Here is a 27874-nt window from a genome sequence, read left to right as displayed (position 1 = left end):
TATAATCCGACATATCGATCATAACATTTGCGATAAAGTGTGGAAGGAGAAGGGATCTATTATCCGAAAAGAATCTTAGGAGATTGTATTCCGAATCCTCTTCTTTCTTCTTTCCTCCCTTTGTCGTCGCGCGTATCTGACTATCTGACTCTGATATCGCTCTCGTAATCCGTTATAAAATATGACATACGACACAAGTCGCATGTAAATATGTAGCAGAGCAATGTAAGGTTAAATGAGGTTAAGTGATATGTATTTTCATTGATACAATTGTTTCGATGAAACAAAGTGGCTAACGTAAATATATCTCGATTTATAGCATGAAGCAAGTACAGGAGTACGTATTCAGCCTGTGAAAACATCATCGCGGGATACGACGTCGGCTTTCATATTATTTATAGAACAATAATTCATTTAGGTTAGTTTAGATTAAGATTTTAATATACACACGCACATATACATAAAAATTTCACTGCTTGCGTGTAAAGTTGTATAAAAAAAAAATGGAAAGATGACAAAAATCGACGCGGGAGTAACTTGAGTTCAATTGACATTTTTGTTCTAATATGAATGACAATCCGGGTATCGTGTGCTTCCGTCATTGCCCGAGAAAAAATGTATTCTGCAAGCGCGTTCCGATGATATGTCCAGCTTGCTCATCGCGAATACAAGACTTCATCGTAGATCCATTTCGTATCCCGTATCCGTTCGTGAACGCCACTCATTATCCAACCAGCATCGTCATTCGACCTTCATGCGGTAGTTTTCTCGACGATTACAATGTAACGGGTGACGATTTGCATGTCGGAATAGTTGATTCGGACGGAGGCATCGTTGAATTCGATAAAGACGGACTGATAGCGAATGACGTCGACAGGTGGACCGATTGCATCGCCTTCCAGGTTGTATCGGTCGCCTGGACCGTTCGATGGGATGAAACGCTATCATTCATGTCAAAAGATGATAGATGGAAATCGATCAACTACGATGATATCAATATGAATTGCTTTGACTTTGTTTTGGAATTTCTCAATAATCTAGGATACGAGAATCTCAAGTTTGCGAGCAAGGTAGATTTATGCGAGCGATTGATACTATCGAAAATTCAAAATGCAATCAGATATAATTCATTATATAGGGCCTTGAAGCATCAGGAGTATTTGTTATCGGATCATCATTCTTGATATACGATATATTTTCCTCTGTCATTTCTCAATAAAATGTTATTTATAATATAATATAAATGTTAATTAATACAATAAATGTGCTTTTTATAAATATGTGTTTTTGTTAATTCTCTGTTGCATATATTTTGCAAAAGAAAATTTAACTGAAATTTTTTATAAGATGATGAAATCAAGTTTGTAATCTGAAAACAGCATTTATTAATAATACATATTTATAACTATATTGTATAGTAAGATTTATCCAACTTTATATAATTTGGAATAACTTGTAATTTCTATCATAAATGATAAAATATTAAATGAATATCTTTTTTTGTATGATTCTGAAAGAGAATCCAAGATGATAATAAAATGCTATAAAATTTAAGATGGAAATTTAATCATTTCCATCTAAAAGTTATGTGATAAAATTGTAATAAATTATTTCAAATCATATACATACAGAGATTTAAGTCATTCACTACATACATACATACATACATATATATATATATATATAACAAAAATTTTTAATATTTTTAATATGTTACAATTTTTATAAAGGATAGAGATTTCAGATATTATATATAAAGATTCATACAACATATAATTCTTGTAGCATTTCATCATAGAAAGTACCTAAAATTGATCAGTCTTTTATGCAAAAGAGGATTAGACAAATAGTGTAATATGAGAGAGAGAGAAAGAAATTTAGTATCATTATTTTTTTTCTGACATTTAAAGACACTTAATAATTTTTGCAGAAATTAGAATACAAATAGGAGGAGCATAATAACAAGAGGCAAAATGATTTCTACCAAAATTAGCACATCTTTGTTCAACACATGTTCCAAACAAAAGCAATTACAATTATTGAGAAGACTAATTACAAATGATAGTGAAAAGAAATTTGATGTGATCGTAGTTGGTGGCGGTCATGCTGGAACTGAAGCATCTGCTGCTGCTGTTAGAATGGGTGCAAAGACATTGTTAGTTACTCAGAAAAAAAGTACTATAGGTATGTATGCTTAAAGCTATTGGGCAATAATTATTAAATTTTTTAATAAATTGATATTAAATAAATTGATACATTGCTTGTAGTTTAAATTCTCTATATTTGGAATTATATTATGAGGGATAAGTATTTCTAACTTTTGTATATTAAATTGCATGTTAAATTTGTATATTAAAATAACTGAGATAAACTGAATATATATTTTTGTTAACTTTTTCTTGCCTTTAGACTTTCTATTTTTTAATATAATATCACTCAATATATTTGAATTTGATTATATTTACAGGGGTAATGTCGTGCAATCCATCATTTGGTGGAATCGGAAAAGGCCATTTGATGAGAGAAGTGGATGCTTTAGATGGGATATGTTGTCGAATATGTGATATTTCAGGGATTCACTACAAAGTTCTAAACAAATGCAAAGGACCGGCAGTATGGGGTCTCAGGGCTCAAATCGACAGAACATTATACAAGAAACATCTTCAGGCAGAACTTTTCAATATGCCTGGTTTACATATTTATGAATCTTCTGTAGAAGATTTGATTTTAGCAAATAATCCTCTGTCTTGCTGTGGAGTAATTCTCAGTATGTTTCAAACTTTATAATAAAAAGAAAGAAAGAAAGAAAGACATTATACAAGAATTATACAAAAAAAATTTAATTTTAACTAAATTTTTAATTAAAATAATTCGATTTTATTGCATTTATTTAATATTGTATATTTAATATATACATCAATTTATTTCTCTAAAAGTATTATACAAATTAAAAAATGTATATATTTTTATTATTAATATTAGTATTAATATTATTTAAAAATTATATTAATATTATTATTTAAATATTATATTACTTCACAGGAGATGGAACAAAAATATTTGGTGATGCAGTAGTTATAACTACAGGAACTTTCTTGAAAGGCCAAATAAATATCGGATTGGAGAAGAGACCTGCAGGTAGATTAAATGATGAGCCCAGTATTGGTTTGGCAAACACACTGGATAGGCTTGGATTTCGGATAGGAAGATTGAAAACTGGTAAGAGAATTATATTCCATATATATAGAATGTCTTTTCTTCTATTAATTGATGCAACATACAATCAATAATATATTCCTTATTTTGTACTCTCATTTGTATGTATATTAATTTGTACATTAATATGTATTTTAATAAAAATTATCATAACATTACAACTCTTTTAATTATAATGATATATTTGGATTATACATATTATTATACATATATATTATACATATTATTAGGGACACCACCAAGATTAGAGAAAGATAGCATTGATTTCACCAAGTGTACGAAATTTCTGCCGGATGATTTTCCGGTACCGTTCTCATTTATGAATGATAATGTGTGGCTACCGCCCAAGGAACAAGTACTAACATATCTGACATATACAAATGAGGGTGTCGCAAAGATTATAAAGGACAATATGCATTGTAACTTACATGTCACGGAGGAGATATCAGGTCCACGATATTGCCCGAGCATAGAGAGTAAAGTTCTGCGATTCCAAACGTCTAAGCATCAAATTTGGCTGGAACCAGAAGGTCTGGATTCTCCATTAATTTATCCAAGTGGATTGTCATGCACTTTGCCAGAAGAGAAACAAGTAGAACTCGTTAATTGCATTCCAGGATTGGAAAACGCTCGTTTAGGTATATTTAATTCTTTTAAATTTGAGTTTATTTTAAATATTAAATAGTTTCAAGATTATGCAGAATTCATTACATTCCATTATTTGTACATTCAGCATCTATTTGTTATTCAACGTTTTTTGTTAATTAATTTTTACATCATTTTACATAATTATTACTTATATTATTACTATATATATATATATATATATATATATATATATATATATATATATATATATTTTGTACAATCAGTTATTTAGTTATTTAAGTTATTTGCATTTATGCTTATAGCAAAACCTGGTTATGGTGTTGAATATGATTACATAGATCCTAGAGAATTGTCCTCTCAATTGGAGACTAAAAAAATTTCGGGACTGTTCTTTGCTGGACAAATAAATGGCACCACCGGTTATGAAGAAGCTGCCGCACAAGGTATCATCGCGGGTGTTAATGCAGCTGCTAAGGTGATTGGCACATTATCAGAAAGCTTTCCCATTTAAGGAAAAAGTTTGACTTAAATTATCATATTTTTTAATTATTGGAAATTAAAAAAAAATTGGATTTATTGCAAAAGAGAAATAATTGACAATTTTTTATCTCTATAAAAGATTTTCATGTCTTATTACTTCGCAATTGGCTCGCAAAGCTCTGATATGTAGATATGTATTTAAATACAGATTCTACATTCTGAACAAAATCTTATTCATATATATAACCAGGTGTTTAAGAAACCATCGCTTCTAATAAGCCGAACCGAGGCTTATATTGGCGTTCTCATCGACGATCTCACGACAGAGGGTACTACGGAGCCATACAGAATGTTCACCAGCAGATCGGAGTTTCGATTAAGCCTACGTCCTGATAATGCCGACCAAAGGTTGACAGAGAATGGTTACGCAGTGGGCTGCGTTTCCCGTGAGAGGCTTAACAAGACGAGAGAAACTCTTTGTAAAATACAGGAAGCTATACAAATACTTAAGAGCGAAATACGATCGAGCATCAAGTGGCGACAATTATTGAAGATGAAAAAGACTAAAACTATTGGAAATAGATCAGCTTTTGAGATGCTTTCAGTGACGGGCGAGGAGAAAGTCACATTTGAACAGTTAGTGAACTTGATGCCGAATTTGTTAGGCCACTTGGATAGAGATCCCACTCTGGCGAGAAGAATAGAGGTTTGTGAACGTATTATTGTGATAATAAATATATACTTTGAAAAAAAAAAATGTTTTAAAAAAATATTTTTAATAATATTTTTAAGTTAAAGTTTTAGAAATTTTAATTAATGTAAAATAATTTAGAAATTTTAATTAATAATATTTAATTAATAATAAAAATTTAGAAATTTTAATTAATGTAAAATAATTGTAAATAAATATATTTTCATGGATAAATATTAATATGATTTGATTTTCAGATAGAAGCAAAATATGCTCATGTCATTGCAGATCAGCAGGATCAAGTGGAAGATGTCAGGAAGAACGAGCAAATGATTATACCTGATGATATTGATTATAATAGGTATAAGATATAGTGTGCTTTAAATATTTATTTTATTGCCCAAATATTTATTGAATTGCTATTTAATAAAATAGATAAAAATAACAATTTTTAAAATTTTATATGTCTGAAAAAAAAATATGTCGACGAAATTGCTAACTATTCACATTATTTTTGTTACAGTCCTAAATTAAATCTATCCATTGAAGATCGAGAGAAACTTGCAAAATATCTTCCAAGCACGGTAAGTTTTTTACTATTACTACCTCTTTTGTAAATTCAATGAGTAAATTCCTTTGTTTTTTTCTTTTTTAAATATCTATAACATTTATTGTTGTTATTTTACAATTTATTGTTTTTACAATTGTCTTTCTATGTAACCACTTCAAATTTTTTTAATAGTCATCTGCATCTATTTAATAATTCCCTATTATCTATATTAATAAGATTTATTATCTTGTAGATTGCTGCAGCGAATAAAATCTCAGGAGTGACACCTTCAGCCATAATAAGGCTACTTTATTATATTAGATACCACTCCAACAAAGTTGCTGCAAAAGTATAGTAATGTATTTTAATTAATAAAAAATAAACTATAGTGACTCTTTTACATATCTGTCATATACCTCAGTATTCTAATTAGAAGTATAAATTTATTAAATACAGGTATTATATAAACATAATATAAATATAAATACTTCAAATAAAATAAATAATCTAAAAAAGAATTAATAATATTTTAAAAAAGAAAAACGTGAATAATAATAAAAAAATTTTCTGTAGTCCACGAAAGTTTTTCACGTTTTCTCTAAACAAAAATTTACTACTTGCAGCTTGCATGCATTTAGTTTGCGCATGTGTTAAAATAAGAGAATGCGTTCGAAAATCCTACCTATAAAGTAAAATTTAATTGACCAATCAGAAATCAAAGATTTCTTTGGGGATTTTTGAATGTATCTGAGAATGGTTGGTAATGCTAACTATCGATGTTAACGTCGATACTGACTTCCATTAGTCCCGTTGGCGTCTTATTTCGTCCCATTTCCTCGGTGCCGTTCAATATGGAGGCATGTTGATCAATTTCGTCTGCGTTTTAAAAAAGGAAAAACGCAAGATGGTAAGAAACTTTTCATTCCTCTACGCTTTACCATACATTAGAATGAGTATCAGAATATTTACGATATTCTCTTTCGTTGATTTCATCGCTTATTCATGATTACTTGTCGTAAAAATAAATTCTCCGGTCGCATGGCCGCATGCCCGACCACGTGTTTCTTGTAAGTATTCCGTAAAATATAATTCAAGTTTATATAAAAATAATCATTTATTTTGTGATATGCGCTTTCATTTTATTACTTTAGTGCTTATAGTGACGGGAAGAATCAATTTATATAAATTAAATTATAATAATTTATTATAGATACATGAAAACGATTTTGATTCTCAAAATGATGATAGCATATAGATATGTATTCATTAAGTAGTCATTAATAATTCTTATTATTTTTTACCTTACATGTATATATACAAAAATCTTATTTAAATAATAAAAAATTATTGGTTGTATTACTAATTTAATAGTGATTTTATTTCCATTTCTTGATATATAAATTATAACTATTAATTCATATAATACATCGAACAATTGCAAAATTATAGAATATATTCTTTGTTTCTTTAGTGGTTTTTGAGTGTTTTTATAATGTTTATATAAACGTTTTTTATCTTTCGATTATACTATTAATCATGATGTTATTAATGGTCCGTGTTTCTGAATGATAGTGATTTCTTTTACCATTGCTGATTAATTACAAATTCCCATTTTGTTTTACAATTTTTGAGATATATAGTTTATTGAAAAAGAAATAATATGATTCCAGGAAAAGGGTGATGTCTTAGAAGATGAAGAAATCAGACCTGTTCATCAACGATCAACTATTCTTAGTCATGGTACTATTAATGATCAGTGTTCTAAGTGTTTTTATAATAATTATTTAAATGTTATTAAATTTAAAAGTTTTTATTTTCTGATTGTACTATTAATCATGATGTTATTAATGGTCCGTGTTTCTGAATGATAGTGATTTCTTTTACCATTGCTGATTAATTACAAATTCCAATTTTGTTTTACAATTTTTGAAATATATAATTTATTAAAAAAGAAATAACGTGATTGCAGGAAAAGAATGACAACTTATAAGATGAAGAAACAAGACTTGTGTTCATCAATGGTCAACTATTTTCAGTCATGTTATTAATGGTCAGTATTCTAGTTGTTTTTATAATAATTATTTAAATGTTTTTATTCTCCAATTGTTCTATTAATCATGATGTTATTAATGGTCCGTGTTTCTGAATGATAGTGATTTCTTTTACCATTGCTGATTAATTATTAATTCCAATTTTGTTTTACAATTTTTGATATATATAATTTATTAAAAAAGAAATAATGTGATTGCAGGAAAAGAATGACAACTTATAAGATGAAAAAATAAGACCTGTTCATCAACGATCAACTATTCTTAGTCGTGCTGTTATTAATGGTTAGTATTCTGGGTGTTTTTATAATAATTATTTAAATGATTTTATTTTCCGATTGTACTATTAATCATGATGTTATTAATGGTCCGTGTTTCTGAAAGATAGTGATTTCTTCTACCATTGCTGATTAATTATAAATTTTTATTTTGTTTTAGATTTTTTGAGATATGTAATTTATTGAAAAAGAAATAATGTGATTACAGGAAAAGGATGATGACTTGTAAAATGAAGAAGAGATTGTACATTTAATTTTGTAAAAAAAAAAAAGGATAATTTATCCACATTCCAGCAAATGTATATTCATTCATATTAATCTACACATTTTAAAGCCTTTGAAAAATAAAGAATTTTTTGATCCACGATTGGACAACGATGTGATATGTAAACCTTTGTAAATATACAATAAACGTCAAATTGAATTTTGAAAGAATTTAATAATTCTAATCGTGTACACGATTAAATTATTTAAGACTTATCATCGATTTAAAAGATACGCATCACAACGTTATATTCTTCATCCTAAGCGTAATTTACAGATTTTTTATATGCAATATATCCATAAAATATAGGATGTTTCTAGCAAGAAAGTCACATAAACATAATAGCGTACGATTGGCTGCCAGATAAAGAAATTTTCAGGACTTTAAAATTCTCTATGTGACATCAGATTGCGTGTCATTGTAACTGATTTGTGTTTTCTTTTCTCTGATTGGTCAATTTTTCTTGTTACTCTAGACACCAGTCGATATGAGTGTGATCACTTGCAACATATGGAATAAGGGTCAATTTCACCATCTTCGGTTAGGTTAACCGATGGCAGGGTGGCAACTGAAATGATAAGAATGCTTGGTTTTCATTCACCTCTATTTTCTGTTGCCACCCTGCTGATTTTAACCGTCGGTTAACTTAACCGAATGTGGTAAAATTGGCCCTAAGACGGTCTACATGAACCTTATTTTTACGGTACAAGTTTGGCAATACTGCTCGCAGACACGCGGATTTGCACAGCAGCGAACTGCGCAGACTCGGTTATTTGGTCCTCGTCTTCTCATACTCTCGTACAGATTTGTAAGAGAATTTCTTGCAGGTAATAACATAGTTTCAGGACAAATGTTTTGTTTGTTGCTGTTCTCCAAGTTTTCGTCGGTAAACGGTTAGAAAAAAAAATGGTACCTCTCGGCCCATCGCCTGGGCATCAAACGTCCGTCAACAATTCTTCCACTGCGGCTGCTAGCGGGACAAAGAGCAACGCGATATTGGTAATTTGAATTTTAATAAACGAGAGAAACAAACAAGTACGTATAGGTTAACATACGCAAGCAAGTGGTAAGCCGGTTTGATTAAATAAATTTAAATGTCGGAATAATATGCGAAGAAACGATCACTTATATCTTTAAGGGAAATGGGAAATTTCAGAATGTTGAATTTACATTTAAATTATGAATAAATTTATTTTTAAACTTGTCACACTTTTCTTTGTAGCTTTTTGAACAAGTTTTTTTGTAGCTCGCCCTTTCTCTTCTCTTTTCCCTTCTGTGATATAATCTTAATATATTGTATAATTCAACAATTTTCACTTTTTCTTATCTTAAGACAATTGTAAATTTTTTTCTATACCTGTTTAAATACTACAATAGATACAATCAAACTTTGACATCTGTGTTATGTTTGATTCTATTAATTTTCAATTCAATTAATAATTTAATAATGCAAGCAAATAATGCAAATGGATTGACAATATCAATCTTTGAATTTCTTTCTTTACAGAAACCGAATTACACGTTAAAGTATACTTTGGCTGGTCACACTAAGGCAGTTTCATCTGTAAAATTTAGTCCCAATGGAGAATGGTTGGCGAGTTCTGGTAAATAAGGCTTTTTATAAAACCAGTTGTAAATGTTACTTTGAAATACAATAACAAGTATCTAATTTTTAGCCGCTGATAAACTTATTAAAATCTGGGGATCTTATGATGGAAAGTTTGAAAAGACTATATCCGGTCACAAACTTGGTATTTCGGATGTTGCATGGTCCAGTGACAGCAGATTACTAGTATCAGCTTCTGACGATAAAACCTTAAAAATATGGGAATTGAGTTCTGTAAGTAATCCATTATATTAAATTTTGTTTTGGAAATTGATAGCAAAATGAATGCAAATAGTATATTGACTTGAATTTAAATTTTTTTTTTTTTTTTTTTTTTTGAAGTATGAAAATCCCAATAATCTTTGAGCTATAAATCATGAATGAATTATCAAAAACTTTTTAATTTATTATTATAAGTATTAATCAATTTATATCAGCATTAAGCAGTTAAATAACATTAAACTTGATATTAAAATTGCAAGTTTTATTGTTATGTCCTGCAAATTAAAATTTTTTTTTTTTAATAATTGTGTATTCTTCATTATATTAATCTCTGAATTTTATTTTTTAGGGTAAATGTTTAAAAACGTTAAAAGGTCACAGTAACTACGTTTTTTGTTGTAATTTTAACCCACAATCAAATCTCATAGTCTCCGGTTCTGTAAGTATTGAATATTATATATATTATGTGTATATAATTATAAAAGGGAAGATAATATGTAGAGGATTTCCTGTTTTCAGTTTGACGAAAGTGTACGTATTTGGGATGTTAGAACTGGAAAATGCCTTAAAACCTTACCAGCACATTCAGATCCCGTAAGCGCAGTTCATTTTAATAGGGATGGTTCTCTCATAGTCTCGAGTAGTTATGATGGATTATGGTAAATTATACATAAAATTTCATAATCAAAATATTCTATAAAATGAAATCTATGTAAAACGTGTACCATGTATTTTTGAAGATTGTTTTATTGTATCCAAAAATGTGATATTGAGCTTATGTTTCACGATATAGTCGTATTTGGGATACTGCCTCGGGGCAATGTTTGAAAACACTGATAGATGATGACAATCCTCCAGTATCATTTGTCAAATTCTCACCAAATGGAAAATACATCCTTGCAGCTACATTGGACAATACATTGAAATTGTGGGATTATGCTAAAGGAAAGTGCTTAAAAACATATACGGGCCACAAGAACGAGAAATATTGTATCTTCGCGAATTTTTCTGTAACAGGTGGAAAGGTTCGTATTGTAGATTTCGTGTATGTCAATACAAAGATAATATGTCAAAATAATTTACTCAATAATTTATTCTTATATAGTGGATTGTATCTGGCTCTGAAGATCACATGGTGTACATTTGGAATTTGCAGACAAAAGAGATTGTACAGAAGTTACAAGGACATACAGGTAAATATATGTAAATTTAAGAATAATAAGAAAATACTGCTATATGCACAAATGAATTAAATACTCTCGAATCTTTTATATTATACGATATATATTCACGAAAACATATATTTTTCTATACTTTCAGATGTGGTACTTTGCACAACGTGTCATCCAACGGACAATATCATAGCTTCGGCCGCTCTTGAAAATGACAAAACCATTAAATTGTGGAAAAGCGATACATAAGGACGATCTACACATTTATTTCACCTGTTACTTATTTTTTGTACAAATCTTTATTTTTAGATTGCAGGGATTATTACATTGTAAAGCATAGATCATAATATTCATTTCATGATTGTATAAAAATACTTAGGAAATAGTTAAGTAAATAATATTTTCTACTAAAATGGTATATTTTTTTATTATTCAATGATATTAAAATAGGCTTTTATTTTAGAGTAAATTAATTTCGAGGTATGTTTTAGCATTTAGAATTATTATAAATAGTGTAGATACTTTCAGAAAAGTAGTTTTAACTAATCCAAGTTGAATAATATTAGATTAATTCATATTTCATTCATTTGGTATATGTGTTTTATTCTTGTACAAAATTATATATTTATAATAAAAATAGGCTGTAAATCAATATTATTGATCGTATATATATCATACAATTTAAAAATTTCTACAGCATCAGGCAAATATAATTAGATATATCTAGTACGTAATACATGTATATAGTAGGTACACGATTTGAAAATCATTACAAATCCAAAGTTCAAGTTTAAATGCAATAAATATATATCTAGCACATGTTAGGCAAAAGAGATATCAAAAATAGAAAATATATTAATGAATTAAATTAAAAAGAATTTTAAAAATTTCGATTTTTTTAGAAATTCTCTTATTTCTAAAATTTATAATAAATTGTAAAAGAATTAGGTCTCAAATTTAAAATTACTCTCTCTTAAATCGAATCTTTTTTCTCACATATATATATTTAGAATCAAATAGAATCGACAAATATTACTTTTTTAAATTGATATATTGCATGTCTATAGATCGATTTTAACAACGTATTAAATATAGTTATATAATATTTATAAAATCTAATAAACTTTACCTATCAGATATATTCTATAATACAAGAAGAGATAAAATTGTAATAAATATTACATATATAATTTTATCCATGATTTTATAATTTGTTCTCTCAATTCATGTTAAAGTTTCTTCATTTAATATATATAAAAAATATATAAAATTTGTATACATGATTTGTGTGTTCTTTTTAAATCATTGGTTTTAATAACTCTTGCAATGTTTTGCAATACTCTGCAACTAGAACATTATCACAGCCAAGGTTGCCAATTTGCATACATACGGCCCAAAATATTAAAGTCTTTCGCTTGATCTAACAAACAATCCACCTGAAATATTATTGTTCATTAATGTCGAGATGTAAAAGGAAAATTCAAAAGTTCTTGTATTTTAAATATAAATATTTCGATTTATATCAGAAGTGTAAAGAAAATATGATATTTTTTATTTAGACTTCTATAATAGGGAAAAAAAGCATGTACATCGCTTTTAACGTTCTAATCAAATACACTTGCAAGTACTAAATTAAAATTACCTGTTCGGCAGGTGTCAAACAATCATTCTTTATATCTGCTCGTGCTTGTTTGACTCCATCATTGCCCATGACAATAGCATGATATCTTGTAAAATATTTATCATCATGTGTTTCTTTTAATTGCTCCAATGTAATAAGTGATGGATGGATTCCATTTAATTTCCTCGCTACTATTTCAATATTTTTCTTTGACGACCATGTGTCTACAAATTACACGATTTTATTGATATAATATAAGATAATAATATATTTTGTGAACTTTTATATTTCTCATATATATAAACATGTAAGTTAGAGGGAGAATATATTTTCTTTGCAAAATTCGTGAGGCTCTCATTTTGTACATTACCTGCGTCAACTTGTTCATCGTCATTCCTCGTCGCTATCTCGTCGTCGTTGATATTCGATGATCGATTGATAGGCTTATGAATGAAGATATCCATGCAAGCGAGGATCGGGCCGCGATCGTCGCGCAGGGCACGCATCACATGGGTCATGATTGTGGCCAGGAGGTCGCGCTCCGTGAAGGGTAGCAGTAACTCGAGAATCTGCGGCGTCAGACGAAAGGGTACGAGTTCTGGTACGGACGTGCGCAGGCCGCCGCCGAAAGCGTGACCGAAATCGATGCCAAGGCATCGTCCGGTGGTTACGCGCACCAGAGTGTTCTCCAGATGGCGATCACCGATGCCTGCGAGCCAATGAGCTGCGCACATCGTCGCGTAACTCGCGACGAAGTTACGTCGCAACGTCGCGAAGCACTCTGGTGACGGACTAACGATATCGAAAGCGTCGCGCAGAGCCGTTCGCTTGGTCTCGCCGACGAAACGCTCCATCTGTTCCGTGACAGTTCGCCAGCTGTATCTGGATGCCTCTTTGTACTGATCGACGATTTGCTTCGAAAGTGTCGCGCTCGCTATCCACGCCACATATCTGTGATAAATGCTCTCGCATTGATCGCTCTCTCTCTTCGACAGAGTGAAGCGTATCAAATCATCCAGGGATTTCGTATCCTCGATCCACTGTATGAGGCCGAATGATTTCGATAATGGAATCACCTATAAATTGAGATTATGTTATTGAAGTGTAAATGTTATTGAAGTAAGAGAATGTGTGCTTAGTATTTAAATTAAAAACTTAATGTTAATAAATGTTAATGAACAAATAATAGTAATGAAATATTATATACACGTATTCTTCATATATTTATATATAAAAAAATATATACCTCATACGTGTCTATGACCAAGCGTCTTTGTCTACAGCTTGCGTCATTGCGTAATGTCCTATTCATGGTGGCGTACAATTGCTGGAGGCCGCGGTCGATCGTCAGATCCTCACCAAATTTCACCAGAAACTTGTACTCCTTGCCATTGTCGCCCACCATACAGATGCGAATCGGTTTGCGCAGCGATTGCATAACTACCACGCGTGGCTCGAAACGTGCAATCCTTGCGTGATAACGCAATATTGGTTCCCTATCATCAGTATATTGGCCGGGTACCTCGATATCGCTGCCCATAAACTGGTGTAAGAACGGGCTGTAATCGTTCAGTCTATTTCTATTCGCGCGGTTGGAAAGAGACTCATTCAACGATTTTTTGAGTCTTTGTATTCCTTCTCGTGTGGCGTCGTGATTGTCAGGATCCAAGGCTCTTATCTCGCTTTCATATCTCGCGATTATCTGATAGGTATTACCCGGACGAGGATTATTCTTTTCTGCTGCCCATATCTTCGGATAAACCTTTTGCAGCAGCGACTCGATGGCCGTCGCCCCTCTTCCTTGCGATAGATCCCTCATCACTTCATTAAGATAATGCTTGAGATACAATTCCGGTTGTGCCACGTACTGTATCGCCCGCAAGAATTGTTCGTACTTCTCCGCTTTATCGTGCAAGAGTGAGCGTATTCGCTGAATGTTTCTTTCCTGCAGAATAGCGGGGTTTCTCTCAATAACCAGGTGATAGGTGTAGACTACCGCATCGGGATAAGCTTCGGCGATTCTCTCGACAATCGATACAATCGCGCTTGCAATTGACGGCGTGCCCAGATGGGAGAACAGCAGATCCTGCCAACGCAGGAACAACCATGGCTGCAGTTCAGCGCACTCTCGAACGAACGTAGTACGTATCTCTTCGTTCTGTAACCGTTCAGGTTTCAGCAAGCAGGGAAAATAGTGTGCCGCCTCGAGATAATCATAACGCATAGATCTCAGAGTGGATAATAGGAATTCGTGGAAAAGTTCGTCGCTCTCCATATCGGTGGACGTCAGTCTACCATAACAATGACGGGCCAGAGCGCAATAATGCTCACCGATGTTAATGGCGGCGGTCCTCGTCGCATTCTCGCAGCAAGCTCGCAGATTATTCAAGCTGTACTGCAGTAAATGCTCTCGAATGTTATTTAGGTCAACGACGCGCGTCGATTCCGCGATTCCTATCTTCTGCAGAATCGCGGCGTTGCTCGCCAATGCGTTCGCGAATTCTGCGTTTTTCCTGCTTGAAAATTCGATCTTCGAAGCCAGTGCACTGACGTGCTGCCTGATGGCGGTATGCATGTTGGCGTCGAGCTCACCGCATTCGTTCAGTAATTGATGCGAGCATTTCCAGGAAGCGGTGTAATTGATCATTTTTGTGCGCGCGTCTGTTTCAATGTCGGCACACAGACACTTGATTCTAGCCTCGAGCCACGAAAGCTCTAACGGAAGCTTTAGAGGCTGACGGATGTTTTGTAAATGCTCGTTCATGTAATTCAGATGCCTCTCGGCAATGTATCGGTGTTTCTGGTGCAACGCAGCATCGGCGATGCCGAGTCGAAGCTGAAAACGACTTCGATGCATCCGCTCTTTGATAATCGCACATTTCTCATTCTCCTCGTCATCCTCTTTCATATTGTTTTTGAATAACATTGAAAAATATGTTCGATAAGCAGTTAATTTATTCCACTGTACGAGATTGTCTTGAACGGTGGGTACTTTCGATGACCAGAAGTTCAATAACGCATCCAGCTGATCTAGGTAGTTTGCTTCATTCGCACATCGAAGAACCTTGAGTGAAGTGTTGAGATCGTTTATGACTTGCAACTTTAACGATTCGCGTATTCCTCGTTCGATGCAGAGAGGACTCAAACTGACCCATTGTTCTCCCATTTTGTCCAGAAGTTCGTTCAATAGATTGGTTGCCTGTCGCTGCTGCTCTTCACCCATCAGCAAAAATATTATCAGATCTTTGCCTACCATATGTTTAAGATACTTTAATTTATCTCGATCGTTCATCCATGATTGGATGATTACCAGATCGTCGTCACTTGACGTCCAGTTTCCCTCCGCCAGCATGTGTACATAAGCATCGAAAACATATGGAATCGTCCAATCGTTCCACGTGTCGTTCCAGACGCCATTCAGATTGTTTTCACTCGTGCGACTCTTCACAAGCTGATTGATAGCCGACCAATCGCATAAATTCTCGACGGCCTTAAGTAATCCTTGAAAGCAGTGCTCCCTCATCGACCGATTCTCGATTCGTTCGTAAGCGCTTGTGTAGACGTCTCTCGCTTGAATCCAATCACCATTTACTTCCGCGAAAGCAGCTTGCTAAAAAGAGAATAAGAAATTTTTTTCTATGAAAGCCAACTGAAGTAGAGACTGTTTTGATCAATAGAAAATGATTTACGATTTTATTTTCTGTTAGTTTATAAAACAAACCTATATATTTTTGTGTCAATCAAATATTATACTATCAAAAATTACCTGCATGTCATCGCCAAAAAATTGTCGCCCTCGGAAGATACTCAAGACAACATCAACATCATTCAATGATTTATAGAGACATGCCAATTGCATCCATTTGTCAGTCTCATCGTTGTCGCATCTTCGCATTCTTTTGCTCGGCGTGGATGAGTCATCATCCCGCGGATTAGGTAACAAATTGCGTTCCAGGAGAAGAGCGCCAAGAACGTCCAAGCGGCTCGTCTTGGAGATCTTCGCTATATCTAGCGGATTACAGTCAGTGGCATTTAATTGTAGTAAAATTTCCAGAATAACGGCATTGAAGGAACTGTCTCTCTCGCTCGAATTTTGCAGAATTTTCTTTAAACTGTCCACGACGGCCTGACGGAAGTCATCGGATTTCTCTCTCTCGGTTATTTCTTCGATCAAGGAACAAAATAACGATACAGTCACATCTTTACAGATCAGCCGATCCAGTTTTATCAACTGTTGAAGCGGTACAATCAAATTCGAATGAGATATTTCAATGTCGGGGAAATCTCCGATTCTATAATCTCTATAAATAAAAGCGGAAGAACAAAAAAAATTAACATTTATTCGGAATTATTTGCAATATTAACATATTAAAGACAAAGGTCTCATCTTACCTGTACAATTTTACGCTACTTCTCTGTCTTATACTTTCCTGCTTCATCATTTCTGCTCGTTGTACATTCTTCTGTATTTGCTTATGACGGATGATGTTTGCGATGTCCGATGAGTTTGCCAGAAGTCTAAAGGGTCTCTTGCGCGTTGTGTTTTGGAATGATTGTCTCGACGAAGATGCTGTTATCGTTCGATCAAATTCGACATCGAGCGTCGCGTTCATAATTTCATCGTTGTCGAGAAGAGTCGGCTCAAACTGCAAATCCTGCGTCGCACGAAGTCTCAGAGGAATGCCTGAGTATCGTGAGAAGCGCGAATAGGAATCTACGAGAGAGCCAAAATCGGTATCGTTTATCTGAGAAAAGGTGCCATAGCTCATTTGTGAGGCGAGCGAATCGACGAACATTGGAGCCATGCAGCTTAAATTCCGCCTCCGCCAGGAAACGGCTACTTTATAGTTCTCAAAGGTACAATTACTATGCAACGGTGCGTCGAATATGTTCTTGTTGTAGTCTATCGATTTTGTTACCAACTGCAGCATCAATAGCGCTATGAAGGGCGCGAATGCGTCGTCTTCAGACGACATCGTTGTTTTTTGAAGCAACGAGTGCATAGAGAGAAGTCCTAGTAATCGATTCTTCGATTTCTCCGTGCTGAGTCTCGTCTCCTCCGACCAAAACCGCAGTATTCTATCCTGCAGCTCCTGTGACGGATCCAATAAACCAGCCAACAGCTTCTCCACACTGACAGACAACAGGGTCTGAATCGCATCGTCCTTTGCAGTTATGTCTGCCGAGTATTTCCTATAAACCTTCATAAGTATGTCGTAGACTAAATCCCGGTGTTCCGTGATTACGTCTTTAATGTACGGGATCGTCAGATTCACATAAAGCAACAGATCCGATGGTGAGAGGATCGTTACTAAATTGCCGACGATTCCCAATGCTAGCTTCTCACAAAACGATACTCTGTTTATCAATACTTCCTGAAGCTGCATGTGACGCAGATAATTCATAATCACAGATTCGTCATCCGAGGGGCTGAGTCTCGTCATAAACAATGTGAATATCTCCAGACAGTAGGGTCTTTCGACATTTTTGGCCATTGCATTGAGTATCACGTTGATGTAATCCACAGTAACCTCGGGATAAGTCCGGCAGAGAACAGCAATGCGTTTCACTTGTTTGCTTATTTGGTACTGCTGTATGGGACCGAGAATAGTCAAAATTTTCTCTCTTAGTTCGCGTTTCTTAATCTGTATCTCGACCTCATTGCGCTTATCTAAAGATTTCAAGTATAATCCGAGACATTCACTGCACTGCAGAGGCGTTTTGTCTATTTCGGGTGTCTTCCAATCGCGCAATGGTTTCAGCAAGAAGTCGATAATGTCATCTCTCGCGACAATTTCTTCGGTCATATCATTGTCGAGAAGCACTAAGATGAGATATACTGCGGCCTTTGGCACAGATATCATTTTTCTGTTCAGCAAATCATTCGGCACTCGTAGATAGCAGTGCCACTTCTCTACCATATTCTTTATTAGACTGAGATTATAATCGTACACACGTCGTTCATTGTTAGATGTTTCTACCAATACTTTGTCGATGAGTTTCTCGAAAAGATTCTGAGCTTGTTTTCTGTCCTCCTCGTCGTTCGGTACGGCCACATCATGCCAATCCATAAGTATTTCTATAATATCTGTAATAATATAATTCAAATCGTTTTGTCCCAGATAATTAGTGATGGCTTCAACAATCGGTATCAGCATAAATTTCGCGTAAGATTTGAACACATCATTAGTGTTCCAGATAATTCTCAATAGGAATAGTATAATATTAGGTTTAGATTTATTCAGGCCATTGAGAAAGCGAGCCATTGCCTTGGGCAATTCTTTGCTCGGTACAAAGATTTCCCTGATACGTCGCAACAAGACGCATATATATGGCATGCATTCGTGCTTGTTGAAATCATCGATTTCAAGGGCGATGCTCGTTTGTCCACGCGGATCATTGAGATTTTTCGCCGAGATGGAATGATGAGAATTGAATGGTAGCAAGACGGATCTGTTAAAATCGTAGGCGTTGATGTCCTCGCACAGTGTGGACGCCGATAAATCGTAACTGTGAACGTACGCGTATCTGTGTTGTGGTCCGTCTACATTGAAAGTCATGGATCTCATATTAATAGTAATTTCGCGAGTCTTAGGATATTCCTTAAAGGTCTGACCAAGCTGATAACGCTTGTTGCAATCCACGATGTTTTCCCAGAGAAGAAATTTTGGTTTGGTCGAGTGATTCTCGCTAAAGGCTGAGATGTAATACCATTCCTCCTCTTTCAAGTTGATGATCGTCAGCTCGCAATTGTACGCAGAGCAATATAAGAGACGCATTAGCTCGTTGCATCCTGGTTGGTCCACCCTTAGAGTTCGCGTTTTGTAGACAAGTTTCAGCAAACTTTGAATGAGTTCTTTGCCAATTTTAATATTTTGATGTAGAGCGTTTAACGCAATCGTCGCATTCACGCCAACTAATTTGTTCATATCCACCGTAGCAAACAAGATCGTTATCAATTGAAAGCATCCGATTTTTGACACGATGGTGTGTTTAGCATTTGTGTTGTCAGTGGTGGTGATTGGATCGGAAGCGAGTTCGTACAAATCGCGAATGTTTTGCTCGAAGAAGCGCTGAATTGTGATCGCGTCACAAAATTTGAACATCGGCAAGAGAAAATTGCGCAGAATATCGAGCCTTTCGAAGAAATAAAAGTCACGGTTCATAAACGTACTATATGTTATCTTCAATGAGTGTAGAGCGTATTCGCTGGACGCTTCGCGATAATATTCACGCAGATGTTCCTCTATCTTCTCATCCTGGCACAGACGATCGCCAGTACCGGCTGCAAATCGTATTACGCATTCGAGCATAATTATTGATTTCGTTGTCGAAAGCAGTGTTAGTAATGTTTCAAAACAGTCGATCACTTTCATGGCGTTCACGCTTGTTTCGGACAAATTCAAAAACAATTCTTGATTGTTGCTCTTTAAAGATAGCAAAATCCTTCGCAATTCAAGATTATCATTGCCGTCATCAGTTGTCGCGTCCGTCAGACAAATGAAAAATTTTTGCAAAATCTGCGTCTTATACTCGAGATTATTACTGCCAATCAACTGATCCAGAATCCATTGATAAATCTCGGGAAACGCGAAATCCCGCGTGATTTTCACGGGCTTCGAACTAAGACGCACCACAGTGCCATAAATATTCATCAGTCTCTCCTTACGACTATCGTTGTTGCAGACGGCATTCTTCAGACATGTAAAATGCCGCAAGATCACGTCCACTGTCGCGTCTACGTGAGCTTGAAATTCACGTTTGTGTTGTTTCAGATACAGCAGCAGATCCTCCAGCCATTTGAGCAAGAAGAACGGATTGTCCCGTGATAAATCGTCAAAGACGAGCGTAATTGCGGCGACGTGTGTCAACATAAACCCGAAAATCGTATCCTTAAACATGTTCAGAAAATATTCGCCGTAAATGATCTGCGCGGAATCTGTGCCAATAATCAGAGTATTATTGGATATAAATTTCATCAGCGTTTCGGTTATCGAACGAGTATCTTCGGGTATCACCAAATTCGGTGCCTCGATCGTCGATGAGAATAATGAGAGTTGAAATTCCATCAGAGTTCTCAAATATTCAATCATCTGCGCGTTTAAATTGCTACAAATCCATACGCCGATGCGTTTGTTCACTAGAAACTTGAAGATACGCTCGATCGTTTTCTCGCCTTGCGTGAAACTGCTCTTTTCTATCATCATTCGATCGAGCATATTGCATCGCTGTAGCAGAATCAGACCTTTAACTTGTTGTATCAGATTATCGCCGAAATTGTTTTGTGCGATATCCTTCAAATAAAGAAGTCTCGCGATGTGTTTCTGGCCAAAATTTAAGAGACAATTCTTAAAGGTGTTCGGCAAAGCATAAGTAAGCTGCGATTTCATAGCGTTTAATAAAATTTCCAAGACATGTGGCAACTTGTCTGTCATCTCGATGTTCCTGATGTCGAAGCCAACCGCTCGCGGAGACATTATGCACTTGATCGTTAATGCAGACAAGGACTCGTCCCATAAGGAATTCGGTAGAACATTAACCTAAGAATGATAATTATAGAAGTTTATTATAGTTTGCTCGGCTAAGTTAAATGTATTAATTTATCGAAACTTAATAATTTATTTATTTGTGACCAATAATTATAGCTTACCCTAATTAATTTTATTATTCACTAAGTTGATTCAATAAATTAGCTCGATTATCCAACTGGAAATAGATGCGACTCACGTTAATATTCAGCAACATTTGTATAAAGTTCAATGTAGCCATCAAAGTTTTGCACTGTAGGGTCTGCAGCTGTTCGAGTTCCCTGGAATTTATCGCAACCATCTCTGCCGGATTCTCGGTTAATTGTTGGAATTGACGAGTGAAACTCTGAATGCAGGAGAAGATTGTGTGTTCTTGTGCATCATCAGTAGCAGAAAAGAGAGTTTCTATCGATAGCAATTGATTTTCCAAAAACCACACGTAGCAATCCAGAGCCTTCAAGAGTGGTGTCACATTGCCGATTACAGAAATATCTCCTACGCCGGATTCCAAGCCTCTTAGAACGATATCGTTCAATCGATCCATTCCGTAAGTCTCGACAAAGATCTGTATCGTTTCCTGCGGGTAACTATCAACGTATTGTGACATGTTGATATATAATTCCATGCATTTCGCTCGGCAACGTTCATCTAGTGTTCCACACCGTGAGAGCAACCAGTACATAGCGTGGGTCAAAGTCGCGCCGTCAAACTCGTGCGGTTTTCTCCTGTCAGGTGGACCGGGTGCGTTCAGAAGATCCACCTTAAATCTCATTACTTTTTCGATGTGAGCTAGTGCGTTCGCGATTGATGGATCATCACATTCATCATTCAAACTGCAAACAAAACAGTAGAATATTTCTAACCAATAGATCGACACTATGTCATCGTCTTCGCGAAGGATCGCATAGAGATGATTGAAGGCCACAGCCGCGGCCACGCGTTTACGCATTGACGGATGCAGCGCGAGCTCATTGATTTTTTGGACGATCCGATGCACGTTCGATTGGACGTCTTTCACCTCCGATGCTTGCCTAATAAAATCAATTGTGCAATATATATTATGCAATATATTTTTTTAAAGTAAAAATACATAAAGATAATTACAATAAAAGCATAACAAAAAAGTGGTGATAAGAGAAATGAGTCACCCGTTTAGTTACAAAAAATGCTAAAAATTCAACATACTTGAACGACCAACGTGTGAATTCCGCCAGACATGTGCCGGAGAACTCTCGTAATGCGGGATTCGAATCGTCGGTTAAGCTCTCGAATAGCGAATCGAGAACGGGCGAGATAACGGGTGACAATAACATGAGCCTGGAGCTAAACCAATGCATCAACTGCAACGTCAACGGCTGAAAAAGGCCTCGCACGACTTCGTCGGAATCACAGCCAAGTACGAGCATAGCCGGGCATAGAATGCCGTAGAGAGCGGTGAAATGATTCTCCGGATTGGAGAGATGTCGCGCAGTAGAGCCGATAATAAGTGTTATCATCGAATGCAGAACCTCGCAGGCTGCGATCTTGGTACGCCGATCGCTGGATTCGCGCGCCAACGCAATTATTCGTGGGAACATCCGATCGAAATAAATGTCCGGTCGTGCGTCCGGCAACAATAAGGTATATTTGAGCAGATTCTTGTGATCCCAGGACGCCCCAGTGCTACGGGAAGCACGATCATGAACAAAACTTGACAGCAAGTCGTGATCGAGCGATCCGAGGAAGAGCAGAACTCGCCGTTGGAAGTTTCGCAGCATACATTCAGTGTCAATAACCTCGACACGTTTCACACGACTTTTCGCCCTCGTCGCCATCAAATCCTGAGAGACCTCGATGGAGCTCTCTGTGCTGCGCAAGTATGGTTCCAGATACGCTACGATTTCGCGTAGCAATTCATTCGTTCGCTCCTGTTGTTGTTCTTGTTCAGTCCATGTCTGCAAAGAAGTGAGCGCGGTATACGCGAGCTCCAGGTTACTCAAACCGACAGTAAACGCGATCCTGAATATCGGCAACATGCATGGCAGCGCATCCTTGAAGCATGCGTAGGGCGAATCTAGGATTAAGTAGAGGCACGCGATTAGCAGTTCATTAGAGAACGTTGGGATTAGATCAAGAGTATGTGACAAATAATTAGATAAAAGCTCTTTTATTCGTTGCGAATCTCTAGTGTCCTCTTCTTCTTCTGATGTGCAAGCGACGAAGATTTTCATACCAGTTCGAACGAGTTTGTAGAAACCAGATATCAACGGATATCTATACGACAATCTGACAATCTCGAAGAGAAATCTGCACACGGTGTTGGCAAATAGCAACAGTTTCGACGTATCGATTGCATCAATTACATTGATGTAAAGGTCCACGAGATTCGTGAATACGCGAAAGTCCGCCTGGTTCAAGGCACTTTGAGAAAGGGCCACGTCCGAGTATACGGTGTCCTCGTTTATTCGTTTTACACGTATATCCAATCGGCCAACCAACGTGATGCACACGTTCATTAGGGTATTTGCCACATGTTGCGCCATTTGCTCGCATCCGCGGACGGAATATTTTTCGATGTTCAACAGTTCCGTCCACAACGGCAAATAATTTTTGTAGCATATTGGTGACTGTTGCAAGTTTAGTTCTCGTTGTAATTCTGCGTCAAGCGCCAACGTATGCGAACAGCTCCAAGCAATGCCATCATAAACTAATGACAAAGGCGAGATTTCAGAAAATAAATATCAAGATTTTATATGTATACGTGTATGTATTCTTTAGAGAAATATATTTTAGATACATTCAACTCAAACATAGACTTCGATGGAACCACAATTTTACTTCACGTTTCAGTTGAAAAGTATCATATATAAATAATGAAATTTAATCTATTTACTTACTTATATTATCGAGATATTGCTGCACCAAATTTTTATTTATATTTGCAAGTTTGCTGATAGTTTTAATCAACGCTGAAACGGCGAGCGCGTTGTTAGATATCACTAAATCGGGAAATCTCTTGATAATATAGATACTGAGTTTTACAAGAACGTTAATTTTTTCAATTGTAACATCAGTCATATGACACATTTCCGAGAGCGCTTCTTGATAACAACAAATATTTTCTATGTGTTTCGAATCACTCTGTTCACTAAAAAAGAAAAAGAAAAAAATACAAAAAATTATCATTGTTTCACTAATGTCAAAAAGGAAAAAAAAACATAATATATTAATATTAATAAGATTATATTATTTAATGTTAAATATATCTGAAATATCTTCATTCTTACCTGGAGCAAAGAGGAAGTGCATAACTAGTTATAATTGAATACATATGTCCGATATGATATTGATTCAGATGCAATTTGCATGGTGCAGCCATTTGACTGAATCCATAAACAACTAATTGCAAGGTGGTTACATCTAAATCAGTATTTTTGAATTCTCTTTCAAACTCTTCAAGAAAATACTGAAATCACAAATATATAGATTAGAAAGTAAAATTTACAGAATTTTATTCTATAAAATGGAAAGAAAAACGGAAAAATAGTAAATTCTGAATGAAGTATTGCCTCTCTTATATAACATCTTATTTACCGATAATAACTTTCGTGCATCTTCGCCGCTATCTATCTCTGTAAGAATATGTCCGATCACTCGGTAAAATGTTTTCAATGCCCGCTGTCCATAGGCACCAGAAGCAGTTGTTTTGCGCGATAAACGCCGAAGAAAGTTATACCAATACTGGCAATCAGGATACAAATAATCTTGAAATGAATTCATATGACGATTTAGGAGATCGATTGCCGATATTACAATAGATTGTTGTCTATCCTGCTGACTAAGATTCTTAATCCATTCATACGATTTGCAAAAGAGTTTTTTTCGTATTTGCTCCGGCGGTTCAACACTATCTAACATGTCCGCGAAAACATCAAAGTACATATGGAAGTCGTTGGGTATGTTGATATTTGGATTATACTATGTAAAAAAAATAATATAATTTTAATTATATATTATAATATCAAAGTAATGATATACATATATTATATAAAAAATTACTCTTATTTCTTGACAACTATAATTATTTAATAATTAAATTTATAAATCATTACTGTCAGCTTTACCTCTTGCATATCAGAATACAGTAGTATAAAAATACTAATCAAATGTTTCTGCGATAGACAGACATTTTCATTATATTTGACTATTTTACTACAAACACATAATATCAATCTTCTATCTGTAACAGAAAATAGCAATATAAAATAATTATTCTTTAATAAAATCTTATATAATCTAAATCAAATTAATATTCACCTTTTATTTCATCTTTACTGTTGTTTTTACGATATATATCGATAAATTTTTTCACTGTTTCACTAAGTTTTAAATCATGATCCCTGAATAGCTCAATCAATTTTGTAAAAACATTACAAGCAGCTTTCTTTGTATAAAAAGAACATTTTATAATCAGTGCTAACTGACACACATCCTACAACATATTATACATGTACATAAAAAAATCATTATTTAATTAAATATAAAATGTATATAAAAATATAGCATTAAATTTGCTTCAAAATATTATTTACTTAAATAAAAATAACATAATATCAAATTCTTATACATAAGTTATATTAACAATAGAAGTATGTATATGGTTTATATAAATGGAATTATTTCATATCTAAGAATAAGTAATAGAATCCATGTTTCCCCTATACACAATCTAACCATGTGCATATGGTAATATGAATCCAAACAGTTGAGATAAGAGATTCACATTTTTATTACATCATCACGTTATTGTGAAGTAGACACAACTATAGAAGATATATCTTCTGAATATCACGATAGAGAGAAGCATGGAAAACATATTCCTGCATTATCATCAAAAAATAAAGAGCCCATGTACACACCCAAGAAACTTAAAAAAAAAAATTTGTTCAGATTTATTTTTAACTTCTTAATCTTTATTATATAATTTGTCAATATTTTATAATACCTTAAGTTGAAGGATATATTGTGCAAAACACGAAGTTGTGTAAAAATTTTTGATAAAAAATTTAAGGAAATGGAATCCTTCTGTGCATGCATTATCAATATTTTTATCTGCAACCCGTCTTTCAAGTTCATACTTGAGGAAACACAGCAAGCCATCACTTCTATCAAATATGCTATGTACAAGTGATTCTAAAAAACAAATGGATAATATATATATATATATATATATATATATATATATATATATATATATATATATAGTGTGTATATATATAAATTATTACAATATTGCATAGCTTTAAAATTATAAAATAATAAGCATGATATAAGTCAATTGTTAAATTTATAATCTTTTTATATGGAAGATACATTTGAACTCAATATGATCAGAAGGAGCTGTTGATGCAATAATTCATATATTAATAAAATTATAATTTAAAGTTTAATGATTTAAAAATTTGTAGAATTAAAAATATTTGAAAATATGGTAAATGATGATAAAATATTTATATATCAAGATCTTTTGATTTAGAAAAGATCGAATGCAATGTTATTGAATGGAATTTCTCATTAAGATAATGCGGCAAAAAGGAGACGTTCTATATATCTTATGTGCACGCAAAATAATAATAATAATATGATTTCATTTGAAGATATATATGTATATCACTATTTATAATTGTTATGTTACTTACCGCGATCTTCAAGTGAAATAATCGCAAGAAATCCTTGACCACTTTTCAAATTATTTGTTAAAGTAGCTAAATCTCTGGTGGAGATAGCTTGTTGAAATGTTTCTATGAAGCTTTGATAAGAATCCATTTTTAATGGCCCGAGCTCAAAATGTCAAACATGTCGGTACGCACAACACTACGCCATGCATTTGCTTATCATCATTTACTATTTCTATCATTATCATCACATCACGCGAAACCACAATGTAGGAGTGTGGGAGGAAATGGAGGGAACGTTCGAAAAAGTTTCGAAATGACCATCGAGTAGAGAAACTTCTAACCTCTAACAAAACTTTCGTGCGCATGCGTGAAATTATGTCAAAAACACCATTGGATTATGGATCTGTTTTTTTGATCTTTAAACGGGGAGCACACACTTTTGCATAAGCGCATAACAATAAGCATAAGGAAATTGATTGGTTCATTTTCTTATGCATACATTTGTGGACCAATCAATTTCTTTATGTTTATGATTATGCGCTTATGCAAAAGTGTGTGCTCCCCGCTTACCTCTTTTCAATGAAGATACTGGAATGTGCACATCTCATTGAACTATTTAGTTTGAGGGCAGATGCCATTTAAAGAAAGAAGAAAAGAAAAAATTATCGAAATTGGGATTACGACAAAATTTTACTCTGATTGATTCCAGGCCGGTTATTAGGAGTAAAATTTTCCTGGGGAAATGTCACATCATTTTGGAATCTAATCCAAATCTACAGTTCACTTTTTAGATTTATAGATTTATATTACTTTTTAGATTTATAATTCACGATAAATTCGGTATAGAGTATCTATTTTTAATTTTATTGCGTGTATAATATAAAAAAAAAACATACATATATATAAAATATACATTAATAATATATATAAA

At 34.1% G+C, this 27874-nt stretch overlaps 4 protein-coding genes and 1 long non-coding RNA gene across 8 annotated transcripts; 4 read left to right on the top strand and 1 right to left on the bottom strand.

The window, feature by feature from the left end:
- Positions 1-40: 40 nt before the first annotated feature.
- On the top strand, positions 41-5944 carry LOC126854558 (protein MTO1 homolog, mitochondrial). Of its 4 annotated transcripts, none has more exons than XR_007688121.1 (11): positions 41-225; positions 320-418; positions 1931-2184; positions 2468-2767; positions 3043-3219; positions 3447-3854; positions 4128-4300; positions 4556-5011; positions 5258-5357; positions 5520-5580; positions 5800-5944. XR_007688121.1 is itself a non-coding variant. In XM_050601424.1 (11 exons), the coding sequence occupies exons 3-11, from the start codon at positions 1974-1976 to the stop codon at positions 5899-5901; spliced, it is 1992 nt and encodes a 663-aa protein (XP_050457381.1). In that variant the 5' UTR covers positions 41-225; positions 320-418; positions 1931-1973; the 3' UTR covers positions 5902-5944. The 4 variants fall into 4 exon arrangements, 3 of the variants coding, with proteins under 3 accessions (XP_050457381.1, XP_050457382.1, XP_050457383.1); XM_050601424.1 differs by having other exon boundaries at positions 5254-5357; XM_050601425.1 differs by having other exon boundaries at positions 41-240; positions 5254-5357.
- On the top strand, positions 567-1184 carry LOC126854638 (uncharacterized). Its single transcript, XM_050601571.1, has one exon. It carries the CDS (start codon positions 567-569, stop codon positions 1182-1184), a length of 618 nt encoding a protein of 205 aa, XP_050457528.1.
- Positions 5945-6358: 414 nt separating the features above from the next.
- On the top strand, positions 6359-8307 carry LOC126854570 (uncharacterized). Its single transcript, XR_007688122.1, has 5 exons — positions 6359-6453; positions 7217-7286; positions 7516-7596; positions 7798-7879; positions 8081-8307. It is a non-coding gene; the product is annotated as an uncharacterized LOC126854570 (long non-coding RNA).
- Positions 8308-8662: 355 nt separating this feature from the next.
- On the top strand, positions 8663-11550 carry LOC126854566 (protein will die slowly). The gene is made up of 8 exons (XM_050601448.1): positions 8663-9136; positions 9645-9741; positions 9814-9977; positions 10315-10404; positions 10485-10624; positions 10759-10990; positions 11071-11158; positions 11286-11550. Exons 1-8 carry the CDS (start codon positions 9044-9046, stop codon positions 11384-11386), a joined length of 1005 nt encoding a protein of 334 aa, XP_050457405.1. The 5' UTR covers positions 8663-9043; the 3' UTR covers positions 11387-11550.
- Positions 11551-11685: 135 nt separating this feature from the next.
- LOC126854556 (DNA-dependent protein kinase catalytic subunit-like) lies at positions 11686-27239 on the bottom strand. The gene is made up of 15 exons (XM_050601421.1): positions 26965-27239; positions 26271-26458; positions 25583-25757; positions 25390-25505; positions 24860-25243; positions 24553-24731; positions 24163-24413; positions 22472-23972; positions 21486-22317; positions 17151-21298; positions 16525-17059; positions 14005-16368; positions 13129-13834; positions 12780-12982; positions 11686-12573 (listed from the first exon to the last, which is right to left on the bottom strand). Exons 1-15 carry the CDS (start codon positions 27089-27091, stop codon positions 12496-12498), a joined length of 11787 nt encoding a protein of 3928 aa, XP_050457378.1. The 5' UTR covers positions 27092-27239; the 3' UTR covers positions 11686-12495.
- Between the last annotated feature and the right edge of the window lie 635 nt (positions 27240-27874).

Source organism: Cataglyphis hispanica, chromosome 14 (genome assembly GCF_021464435.1).
Source record: "Cataglyphis hispanica isolate Lineage 1 chromosome 14, ULB_Chis1_1.0, whole genome shotgun sequence".
NCBI classification, from domain to species: Eukaryota; Metazoa; Arthropoda; class Insecta; order Hymenoptera; family Formicidae; genus Cataglyphis; species Cataglyphis hispanica.
This window is presented reverse-complemented; position numbering and strand designations above follow the sequence as displayed.

Bases quoted from the DNA above. Each gene is read 5' to 3' on its own strand.
- LOC126854638 (XM_050601571.1), top strand. From the start codon at position 567: ATGAATGACAATCCGGGTATCGTGTGCTTCCGTCATTGCCCGAGAAAA.
- LOC126854558 (XM_050601424.1), top strand. From the start codon at position 1,974: ATGATTTCTACCAAAATTAGCACATCTTTGTTCAACACATGTTCCAAA. The intron at 3,855-4,127 runs GTATATTTAATT...TTATGCTTATAG, and splicing joins ATTGGAAAACGCTCGTTTAG to CAAAACCTGGTTATGGTGTT. The intron at 5,581-5,799 runs GTAAGTTTTTTA...ATTATCTTGTAG, and splicing joins CAAAATATCTTCCAAGCACG to ATTGCTGCAGCGAATAAAAT.
- LOC126854566 (XM_050601448.1), top strand. From the start codon at position 9,044: ATGGTACCTCTCGGCCCATCGCCTGGGCATCAAACGTCCGTCAACAAT. The intron at 10,991-11,070 runs GTTCGTATTGTA...ATTCTTATATAG, and splicing joins TTTCTGTAACAGGTGGAAAG to TGGATTGTATCTGGCTCTGA. The intron at 11,159-11,285 runs GTAAATATATGT...CTATACTTTCAG, and splicing joins GAAGTTACAAGGACATACAG to ATGTGGTACTTTGCACAACG.
- LOC126854556 (XM_050601421.1), bottom strand. From the start codon at position 27,091: ATGGATTCTTATCAAAGCTTCATAGAAACATTTCAACAAGCTATCTCC. The intron at 25,758-26,270 runs GTATTATAAAAT...AATATGTTGTAG, and splicing joins AATATATCCTTCAACTTAAG to GATGTGTGTCAGTTAGCACT. The intron at 16,369-16,524 runs GTAATTTTTGAT...TTCTCTTTTTAG, and splicing joins TTTTTGGCGATGACATGCAG to CAAGCTGCTTTCGCGGAAGT.